Source organism: Callospermophilus lateralis, chromosome 8, assembly GCF_048772815.1.
Source record: "Callospermophilus lateralis isolate mCalLat2 chromosome 8, mCalLat2.hap1, whole genome shotgun sequence".
In the NCBI taxonomy this organism is placed as follows: Eukaryota; Metazoa; Chordata; class Mammalia; order Rodentia; family Sciuridae; genus Callospermophilus; species Callospermophilus lateralis.
Window position 1 is genome coordinate 46415817 of NC_135312.1, and position 12141 is coordinate 46427957.

Sequence of the window (12141 nt, forward strand, 5' to 3'; positions counted from 1 at the left end):
AACTTTAAATATTCACTTAGTTCACTTTGAATTCACTAATATTTAGTAAATTTATTTACTAGTCACTTAGTTTACTAAGTGTTAAACTAGGCACTTGCCTATGAGAATTTAGAGTATGATTTCAGGATCATAATAAACACTCTTCAAATTCCTATTTAGAAACTTACATAATAGGGCAAATCCTAGACTTAACCAGTCAAATGAATCAGTAGATCAGAAGGGTGACAATTTTTACAAGTATATTTCCTTAGAGATACTTCTTAGGGTCATGAATTTAAGTCAAGTTCTGAAGAAAAGGATGAATTAGTAGGAAAAATTGGGGAGTTGCAATCAGGTGCAGAAGGAGTATATTAATTACTTCTTGCCTCAGTGATTCAAACTTACATGTAAATACATCTGTCAGAAGAGACAACTAAAAATGTTTACATAAGATCTCTTTCCTTTTTACTCTGTTTCAAAATTACAGTTGAAATCTGGAGAGACAGCTGCCAATATAGCTAGAGAGCTAGCTGAACAGACCAGGAATCACCTGAATGCTGGGGACATCACCTACTCAGTCAGGGCCATGGACCAGCTGGTAGGCCTCCTGGACGTCCAGCTCAGGAACTTGACGCCAGGTGGAAAGGACAGTGCTGCCCGCAGTCTGAACAAGGTAAGGACATCAGCTATTCAACTTTTAAAATTGTAGTAAAATCAGTAAGACTTCCTTTCTTAACTTTTCTTTCTTCTGTAGAGTCAGATAATGCCAAAGAGAATCAAAAACTATATTAAAATGATTTCACTATTTTAATAATGACATTATTTGGGGTTTAATTTAAAGAAACAATAAATGATAATCCCTCTGCATATATTTTGAGTTTACTTTTTCCATAGTAATTGCTCTGCTTTGCACGCTAAATTCTGGCAAGATTACTATGGATAAATGCAATTTGTTTCTTCTCTTTTTGCCTTCAAACTTTCATATTAAAAATTGACAATAAAATAAGTGTCTAATCAATAAGTAGAAATTTAGAAAATAACAATGAGAGCATACTGATAATCCCATATAGCTGTTTTAAAATGAGGTAATTTTACCTAATTAATATTAATTTTAAAAATAGGTGGCAAATAATTAAGTGGTAATTTTTACTTTATTTCGATTTTCATATTACTTGGATTGTGCATCACTGTCATTAAAAATTTTAAAGTATATTTCAGCAAATTTGTTTGAATTGTAATTAATGAAAAATAATTACATCTTAAATTTAAGGAAAATATACTTTATAAATTTTATTAGTATTTATATAAAGCATATTGTTTATGATATCAAGAATATTATTGATTTACATAACAAAATATCACATGGTAAAATAACTTCCTGATGAAAAAAATATTAGAATTGCCACCATCAAATGACAATGTTTCTTGAATGGCATTTGTCTAGTAGAGATTCTTAATGATTGAATTTAGGGCCTTGAGTATTAAGATATTTTCTTTCTACTTAAAGGTAAGAATTGGACTGTAAGAGACTAATTTTCCTCTGTGATATTCACTACAAGGACATTCCCCTTTAGATTGAAAAATGATTCTGTAGAGTTGTATTTTAATGTGTTTTAGTTCTTTTCATTATTTTAGTCTTACTGGGTTAAGACTGTTACTCAAGAAGATGGAAGAAATTTTTAGAATAATGATTGTTCAACATAGAAAAGCCAGACATTTTACCTGGGAAATGGTTTGTCCTGCATTTTTATCTTCAGAAAACGGTGCAATTTTATCTATTAGTTATAAATTATTTAAGTTTTTTTTTTTTTTCACAAAGCAGTCATTTTTTTCTCACATATATCCTGATGGAATCACAACCAGATCCCTGATAGAATAATCCACAGCTGCCTATATAATCTGAGCATGCTGTGTTTTAACGTGTTATTACCCAGGCTGACTGATGCTATTAATGAATATTGCTGCCAGCTATTGTTATCATAATACACTGAAAGTAGTGATTTCTATTAATGTTACTGGTCCATAACATGACTTGTTATAGTGATACTTTGTATCTTTATTTAAAAATAGTGTTGGTGTCTGAGGATATCACGTACAGCTGGCAATTAATGTCACATTCTAACTGGCTACAGCTAATCAGCTTGCCTCTTCTGAATATCAAATAACTACATAATGGGCAAATTTCCATTTGTGAGGCTTTTTAATGCTCTCTTTGTTTCCCATTTGGCTCTTTTCAATTGTTTATATAATGTGGTTTGTCATATGTTAATTTGCATGAAGGGGTAAGGAGATGGGAGGGCAAAGGTTATTCATGTGCTTGCTGGCTTGCTCTCATTTCCTGTGGTTCCCACTTTCCCTGAAGCAGTTATAACCCATCAGTTTTGCAAAGTCAACTTGGTACAAATCAATTGTGCTCCACATTGAAATTCTGGAGGGTCCAGAGTCCTGCAAAACCACGATTTGAGTCAGTGATCCAGATGACAGCATTGGCAATTTACTTGCACTTATTCCTCATTAAATCTTTAGAGGAGCAAGTTCCATGCTCCTTGAAGAATGCATGAATTAGAGTGGGGAAAGTATTAGCTACACAAAAAGCCATCACAGTAACTGCTTCTTAAACCTGGGTCATTTCCTTTTTCAATAATCAAGGATACTGAAGAGGGAAGAGAAACAGTAGGAAAGATGGGGAAAACCCACAGTATAATTTAATAAAATTCTGGGTCAATTATAAACAGGGTGAATAAACCATTATTGATTATTCATTTTAGCACCAGGAAAAAAAAAATGCTTGGGACTGATACAAGTTACTGTCAACTTTTGCCCGGAAAAACATAATTTTGTATTCAAACAAACAAAAGCAAACAACAGGGTTCTTTTCCCACCAAAGTTTCTAAAGTGTATAATTTTTTGGTCAAAATTGTCAAAAGACATTCTTCAAGAAATAAAAGAAGTGACTAGTCAAAAGATTAATTATATTCTTTTTATCAAAAGTTATTTATGGTCTTGGTATTTGTCCCTTAGAATTGAATAGTCATAATGAATAGGCATTTATATTTTGCCAGTAAACAGAATTTTTGTATGTATAAATGAACATCTAATAAGTTGTACATATTAACCATCTATTGTCTGAAAACCACAAATAATCTGCTATCTTAAAAAAAAGGGGTGGGGGATTCCAAACTTTTGACATAATTTACTTAACTTCTTATGTCTTAATTTGTGGCCCATGAACTAATAACTAACCAGATGTGAAATGGATCATTTCAAATAAATAAAGTATATTATATTGGTTTTTACTAATTTCTACTAAACATATTCAGAATTTTCTTTCTATCATTAACAGCTTTATACCATCCAGTTCTCACTGGGGTTATTCTGAAAGGGTATTGGCTACTGTATTTCAAGCCACTGGTTACATTTTGCTACTGCTTAGCTTTCATTTTCTTCTAGAAAGTAGTGGGGAAAAAAATAAGGTGTTTTGTGTAGATGTGTTCTTTTATTTTTCTTGTTTTCTTCTGTCACTAACTTGTTTTTTCTATTCTGTGTTTAATCTGCTGTCTTAATGGATTCAGCTTCAGAAAAGAGAGCGCTCTTGCAGAGCCTATGTCCAGGTACTTTCTGCGTTTTTATAAATGTGTTAAGTTGTTGAATTGTCTCTGTTGGTGATGGCATGTATTGACATCCAATAGAAAAATAATAGCCTACCATATTGAACTAAAGGAATTTCAGGGAGGGTGTGAAGGGTGGGAATGGAAAGACATAAGAAAGTATATGTGTTAAAAAGAAATCAGCAGTGCCAATGTTCTGTCAAACAAGAGGAACACAGACTAAGAAGGAGGTTGCAACTTGAGGTGTGAACATACTGATCATCACTAAGAGGTGAGTTGGGTGCAATATACAGATCTCTAGTTTTGCATAGAGGTAGGTATGAAAACATTTCATTCATACATTGAGTACCAAGTCACTCAAAAATGATGCTGAAAGGCTTAGTAAGACAAAAAAGAGTCCTACTTGAAATATTATACTTCTGTTCCAAAATGGAACTATTTATTGACTCAAGGCATGCTTGTGACTGTCTTACCCTATCATTACAAACATGTTAATTCCAATGAAAATGTAATTTTTATCTAGCTAATGTGTTTTAATTTGCTTCCGAGAAAACATTCCAATTATTTGTAGGTTTTATGTTAAAGAGAACAATTCCAAGAGCAAGCTTCCAGGTTTTTTGTTTTTGTTTTTTTAAATAAGGAAATAGGGTAGGAAGTACTGAAGTATGGAACTGTGCGACTGTTAACTTGATTCTCTATGTACATATCAATAATGTGCATCTATAAAGAATAGCCCTGAATGGTTAATAGTTGTAAGATTGACAGATTAAAGCTAAACCTTAAAGCAAAACTCTAAAGAGATTAGGTTGATGTAGATACTAAATTTCAATTTTTTTCATTTGTATATTTCCAATGATCTAAATAGCTCCATATACTATCTTTTGGGGTAGTATAGAACTAATAATTGAATTTGTATTTAGGAAGTCAATTATTGATTATAAAACCATAGCAAAAAGAACTGGATGGTATTGGGGGAAAGTTTAGTTTGTAAAAAGCATAGTACCATAAACACTTTAATGAATGGAGCTATCTCTGTGTACTATCTATTATTATTTACTTAATTCTGGTTGGCAAATTCTTTTTCTTACAGCTGCACCAGTTTTAAATTTAGTACATGAAATCCATCATTTCTTCAAAAGTATTAGTGAACAAAATCAAAACAGTCCCTGTCCTAGGATGTAACTCTCCAGTAGAACATACTGGTTGATCAATGTTAGTGCATTAGCATTTCAGATCGCATGAAGTACTGTTGAGTGGATGAGACTTTCTTTAGCTATATTTTAGTACTGATCACTTGGATTGGATTTGGTGTTTTCCATGTCTCTTCAGTAATACAAGAACCCATGATAAGTGCACCCTGTAAGTCATTTAATTTGTAGAGGTCCAAACTCTTACAGCATCATTTGATTATATAGGAGAGGAAAGTTGATTTTTAAAAAATATTTATTTTTTAGTTGTAGTTGGAAACAATGCTTTTATTTTATTTATTTATTTTTATGTGGTGCTGAGAATGGAACCCAGGGCCTCACATGTGCTAGGCAAGCACTCTACCACTGAGGCACAATCCCAGCCCAGATTTTTGTTTGTTGTTGTTTTTCTTTACCCATTCATCCCTAGTCACATTGCTAGGGCCTCTCTACAAAAGATAGATTAACAAGGAAACATACAAATTTATAATTTTTACCTAACACAGTGTAAAGGTCAGGCGAACGTCGGAGGAAAAGACCACCAAGAGACTGTCTCATGCAACAGCAAAGGGTTTATTGGGAGTCCAGCATGCTGGGGCTCTGAGCTCACTTCAGAGGAGCAAAGAACAAAGAGCCCCGAGAACAACTTGAGCTGAGTTTATATACATTCTTTAGAGAGGGCAGGGACTTTACGTACATCATAGCCTCCCTTAGCAAATCACTGTACACCGAGGGAAAATCAAATAACAACTCTTAAACATGATTAGTACATTCACTGGCAGGAACAGGTCGGGCGGGGGTGATAGGTCAGTACTAAGAAGGGGTATACATTCAAACTGATTGGTTTAAGCCCTGAGGTGTATACATGCGGGACTGCACGGCTTCTGAGGAAAGGTGGTTGTTCTCGTTGAGCAACTAGGTGGTCAGGGGAGATTTCGACACACATCTAATGGGCAGTTCCGGGAATTGTTTTACTGCCACGTGAATTTCAGGTTCCAAATGCAACTTAAAAACTTTTCAGGACAAACCTTATCCTTTCAACAGGAGCCTTTGGTAATGAAGACCTAAATAAGCAGGGAAACCTGTGGGGTTTTATTTTGTTGTTTGTTGTTGTTGTTTGTTTGTTTGTTTTGAAGTGCTGGGAAACCAGGACCCAGGGCCTCACACCTTCTAGGCAAATAAGTGCTCTAGTGCCCAGCTGTTTCCCCTAGCCCTCCTGTGCATTTTTGTTTTGTTTTGTTTTGGTTTTGGTTTTGGTTTTAATGCTATGTTTGCTGGAGAGTAGACAGTCCTGGAGATGTCTGACTGGACTAAGGGAGTGTGAGCTAATGTCACTAAATTGAAGGGACCTCAGGCAAGGACCCTTTCTGCAGATTCTTCTGGCATCTCTGTTTTGAGCTCTTTTCTTGGGATATAGTGAGGGCAGCTCCCAAATGAAGATATTACGACCTGCTTCAGAGAAAGGTCAGAAAATTCTTTCTTAGTTTTATGAGCTGCTTCAGGGAAGAAGGACAGGGGGAAGGTGAAAGTAACCTTTCTACCTCTGCTCTCTTCTCAAATGCCAGGGTGCATTTGGGGGTAGCATATTCCTGAACCTCAATCAATTCTCACTACTTTTACTCTCAGGATTTTTTTCTTTTTAAGCAGAGTGAACAATTAAAAAACAAACAAACAACAACAAAAAAAAAATGCACAGATTTAAAAAATAATAGTACTTTGTGTCTGTGGGTGGGTTTTATTCTGAATTTAAAGTCATTTAGAACAATAAGGACATTTTGTGAAAGTCCTTTAAAAAATAATTTGAACATCAAAGAGACTGAGAAGATAAAATTTTAAAATTGTAATTTGTCTTTTACCTTATAAAATAATGAATCTTTGTATATAAGAAGTTGTTAAGGGGCTGGGGATGTGGCTCAAGCGGTAGCGCGCCCGCCTGGCATGCGTGCCTGCCTGGGTTCGATCCTCAGCACCACATACAAACAAAATTGTTGTGTCTGCTGAAAACTAAAAAATAAATATTAAAAAATTCTCTCTCTTTCTCTCTCTCTCTCTCTCTCTCTCTCTCTCTCTCTCTCTCTCTCATTAAAAAAAAAAGAAGTTGTTAAGATTTGTTTTTCTAAGGTTTTAGAAAAGAAAATACTGTAGGAGATGTGTAAGTGTGTGCGCATGTAAGTGTTTGTGTGTGTGTGTGTGTGTGTGTGTGTGTGCTCAGTGTGAACAATAGGTAAAGAAATTAGTCTTCAGAACTAGAAGCTGAATATCATTTTCGAGAAATATTAGGATTGTTTTTTATTGCAATCCATGCCATCCATTTAATGGGGCCTCTGGGATAATTAGCCTTTCGGTATTTAAATCTATGAAATGCATGGTCATTCAAACATGAATCTCTGATGGAAAATTAATAGCACAGTTTATTCAGTGGCTGATTTCCTGGTGTTATAATTGACTGGCTGTGAATAAATGTTTCAGCGATTGACTAAATATCTGATAAGACCAAATACAAACACAATATTGGTGAAGGGGAAACGCTGTGCTCAGTAACACACCAAACTACTTCTGATCTTTTTTATGTAGTTATCACTCCATGAAAATTTCACAGTGAAAAATACTTTAAACACTAATCTATCTGAATGGTAAAGACTAGTTTTATGTTTCCTATTGTTTTTATGTTCAGAGCGCATTTAGAGCTCTCTGTGAAACAGGTATTGGATACATCCGAAGGGCTTCAGGCATTAAATCTAAAATTATTAATCATCATGTGTTTCTTTAGAAAAAAATGGCCTTTCCAGTGCATAATCAGTGATTCATCTGGGATCAACTTTGACCATCTGTATCCATTTGGTTTTCAAAGATACAGTGGTTCAGTGTCTATTTTTATGAATCATCTACATTCATGTTTAGATCTTTTTTTTTCTTTCTACTTTTTGTTTGTTTCATATGCAAATAAAATCACAGTAAAATCTGAACTATCTACTACCAATTATAACTGATCTGTAGGTGAACAACTAAAAAGTGGTTGGTATGATTTTTTAAATTATATGGAATCAGTTAAAATTATCACATTTCCATTTCCAGAGTTTCAATTTTAAAAAAAATGTTAAATATATTTATTTTTCTTCATTTATTTGTAATTTATATTACATTGGATTCCTTGTTGAGTACTGAAACCTGGAAATCATTGTATCATAGTAAAGCGTAATATTAATGGATCTTGGTCATAATGCATGTATTTTAGAAGTTGTAAGTTTTATGCCAGAGACAAAGAGGGCTGTGTCAGCCATGAATATTGAACAACTACTATGATGGAGTGTTGCCAGAAAGGACCTTAGGGACAAAGATGAGTTGGCTGAGACTTGGAGAAGAGGAAATAACTGGCCCAAGAACCCATGACTGGCACTGATGACATTGTCAATGCTGCCCTGAAGGCATTCCCAACTTCCTCAACACCAGGATTAAGAATAAATATGATTTGTTATTACAAATAAGTATATTTACTGGGCACTAATTATTTGGCCATCACTGTGCAGATCCATTGGAGAATGTTCTTATTTAATATTTATAACGACACTCTGGTATACATATTGCAATTCTTAACTTACAGAAGTGAAAATGGTGGCCCAGGGAGAACTAAATAACTTTCATAAGATCATACAATAATAATTGAGGTGCCCTGCATTCAAAATAGTCCTGATTCCAAAACTGATGCTCTCAACCACTGTGATACTTCTACTGCAAGGCTGGCCTCATTATTTGATAATAGGAGGCAAGATATATCATTTGTTTTATAAATTGATTGGGGTTTTTTTGGTGCTATATTTTAGAGATGACACGAAGAAAAACAATTATTTTTGTCTGCTTGAGACTAAGTGCCAATGGCTGTGTATAATTATTCTGTTCTGTTAAATTAAGGTCATATGCAAACATGATTTGCTTTCAGATTCTTTTAGAGGAGACTCTGATGAAAAAGTTATCATCTTGAGAATAAAGAAGCAAATAGAAAGTATAATAACTCAGTGTCAAAGAAGGAATTATCAAATTGTTTCCTAAAGTGGCTGTAACATTTTACATTTCCACTAACAATGATATGCATGTTCCAGTTTCTCTACATCCTCACCAACACCTATGTTTTCTGTCTTTTTTAATACAGCCATTCTAGTACATGGGAACTGTAAAAGTTCTTAATAATGGTAATGGGTTGGTCATGGGTTGCAGGCTGGGGAAGATTTGAGAGTGTAAATGAACCAGTATAAAACCATAGGATTCCAAAGAGACATCTGTGGTTTCAGTGAGAATCCAGGAGTAGAGTTAAACCTCAAACAGCTTAAGAACAATTGCTATCATGTTGTATAAATGTACAGGACTTTGCCATTTTTTCTCCCCAACTTTAAATAGAATTGCCATCCTTTAATTAGCGATGTTTATTAATAATGTTCACCAAGAACTATTAAAAATTACTGGTATTCATATTTTATTGTTTCAAAATCAGGGTTTTTTTTTTTTAGTTAAGAAACATATTTTTATTTTTTTCAGTAGTTTTGTTTTTCTTATGTCTTGTAAGTCTCAGAGGCAGAGTGTATCCCCTAGAGAGTCATGCTTGCTTAATGGGAAATAAAAATACATCTTGGTATTGGTGTGAATTCTTTGAATCAATTTGTAATTTGCTAGGAACTGATTGGAAAAAAAATGGTACACAGGTGGGAATTAAAATAAATATTTGGTTTTCTTTCATTCTTCTTTATTTTTGATAGACAAATGACATTTGTACCTTTTAGAGCTCACAAAGTATTATAAACAGCCCTCTTATTTCAATTTAAAACTATAATTTGATTTTGTTATTTTACTCATTTATTTTATTTGTTTAACCTTAATAATCTACTAGAAATTTCTATACCAGGTACTAACAGTGAAAAACCAATCTCTATCTTGGAACATAAAACCACCACACATTAATCACCAACAAAAACATTCAGAATTATTAGTTGAGCATTGTACCTAACAGGCAATAATCCCAGCTTTCTCATCTATGGTGAAATTCTGGTGATGGAACATAACAGTGTGCCAACTATGTGAAATATATGATATGTCACATGATGATACACACTAAGGTGAAAAAGAAAGCAAGAAAACAAGAAATTAATTACTGAGGCAGTATTTAAACAAAACTATGGGAAATAAAGGAATTAACCATGAAGATAACCATGGAGAGCATAGTAGAGAGAAAAGAAAGTTCCTGGAGTGGAAAGATGCCTCTTGGAGATTAAGGAGGTCTTTCAGAGTGAAAGAAAGGAGGGTAATAGGAAATAATGCTGCTGTATAGCAAGGCCCAGATTCTGAGAGCTATTGTAAGGACTTCAGCTTTTATCCCAGGAGACCCAGTAAATCATTACTGGTTACTGAGCATAGGAATGGCATGACCTGATGTGTTTTACAAAGTACAATATATTCTATAGCAGCACAGATAAGACTGAAGCTGGGTGACCAATAGGGCAATGATGCCACTATTTAGCATATTTGTGTTTCATGCTGAGATAACAATTCAGATTTAGGATTTTTTTTTTTTAAGTGAAACAAAGAGGATTTGGTAAGAGATTATATGTGAGATATCAGAGAAAAAGAGCTGTAATAAAATAAAACTTTTTGTCTTTCCAGTTGGAAGGATGATGTTATTATTGATTGGGATAACTATTCATGAGCAATATGAGAGGGATGAGAAAAGAACTTCAGCTGGGGATGGTGGCACATGCCTGTAATCTTATCTACTGCAGAGATTGAGGCAGGAGGCTTGCCAATTGGAGGCAGCCTGGGCAACTTAGCAAGACCCTGTCTCACTTGAAAAAACAAAGAAACAAACAAAAAACTGTGACTGTAGCTCAGTGGTAGAGTGCCCCTGGGTTCATACAGAAAGAGAGAGAGAACGAGAGAGAGAGAGAGAGAGAGAGAGAGAGAGAGAGAGAGAGAGAGAGAGGAAGGAAGGAAGGAAGGAAGGAAGGAAGGAAGGAAGGAAGGAAGGAGGGGGAGGGAGGGAAGGAGGAAGGAAGGGAGGGAAGAAATTCACTATGGGAATTGTTAAGTTTGGGATGCATATAGATGTTCATTTTAGATATTACATATACAGTTAAATACACAAGCTTGAAGTTCAGTTGATACATCAGCCTATAAATAATCCTTTGGTACTTTGAGCTTAGAGTGACATTTAAAGCCACTGTGCTAGAGGAATTCATCCAGGGAATGAGTGTAGAAAGAGAAAATGATTGAGTTCTGAGCACCAGCATAATGTACTATTAAGAGGTCTGGGAGAGAAAAAAAGAAGCCAGCAAGAGAGACTGAAGAGCATTCTTCAAGGAAGGGAAGGAGCAGGAGGTTATGGGATCCTGGTGTCTCCTGAAGTTCCTATTTTAAGAAGGAAGTGCTGCTAAGTGCTGCTAAATTTACTCTGAAATGCTGATGTAGCTTTTCAAAGATGAAGGAAATGTCAACTTTTTGTTAATATTTAAAAATCTACTATATTATCATGCATAATATCTAAACATTTTTGCTCATACCTTTCATTTTTTTTGTGTCATTGGCGCAGACTTTCTGTGAACCAACTTTGCTGCTTACACCTTTGACAAAGTGCAAATTGAATTATGCCAGTTTTACTTGTGTGTCTTTGGTGCCCAAGACAAGAAGGATTCTAAGCTCCGTTTATACTGCTAGGAAGAAATTAATGAGTATTTTCAAGTTCCTTGTTTGGTCACTTAATTGGCTGTGTGACAAAGCACTCCATGGTGCATGTCAAACAACTTTGGTAGTCCTCTAATGATTTGTGCTTTGCTTGACTTGTGATACAATTCTGTGTGGCCTGTCAGGCTGGAGATCCTTGTTAAAGTGGCTAGAATAAATTGGCTAGCAGTGTGCATACAATGTAGTATATTAACTACAGCAACAGGGAGTACTTTTAGCAGCTCTTTCAAGAGATTTCGATGTTTGCCCATAAGCATCAAAGCCAACCAAAACTTTCATTTAATATAATTAAAAGGACATCTGAAAGTAGTTTGAATCACAGTGGGTTCTTGTGGTTTGGTAACCCTTTGTTAAAACCATGTGAACTTAATATATTTCACAGCTTGATAAATCTGTACTTGATTTGTGTCAGTAAGAGAGAAAATATAAATCTGCACCCTGCATGTTTCTGGGGACCTTAACCTATTGTTAAAAGACATTGAGATCAAAGAAAGTCACTTCCATCTACAAAACTAGAGTAGATTTCTTTATATAAAGAGTGGTTATAAGAATCTCTTCCGATAAGTTGTAGTTGTTAACTTCTGCTAAAAAGCAATCGTTGAATCAAAAGACAGTAAAATTATATGTAATGAGAGAAGAATAAA

At 34.6% G+C, this 12141-nt stretch overlaps 1 protein-coding gene across 6 annotated transcripts in view; it reads left to right on the top strand.

The window, feature by feature from the left end:
- Adgrl3 (adhesion G protein-coupled receptor L3) overlaps positions 1-12141 on the top strand; it is a 395548-nt gene that overhangs the window by 258996 nt on the left and 124411 nt on the right. For all 6 annotated transcript variants that reach the window (XM_076865221.2, XM_076865222.2, XM_077110223.1 and 3 more), the window contains 2 exons: positions 467-652; positions 3552-3590. In XM_076865221.2, coding sequence (XP_076721336.2) covers positions 467-652; positions 3552-3590 — 225 coding nt within the window. The remainder of the gene's footprint in view (positions 1-466; positions 653-3551; positions 3591-12141) is intronic.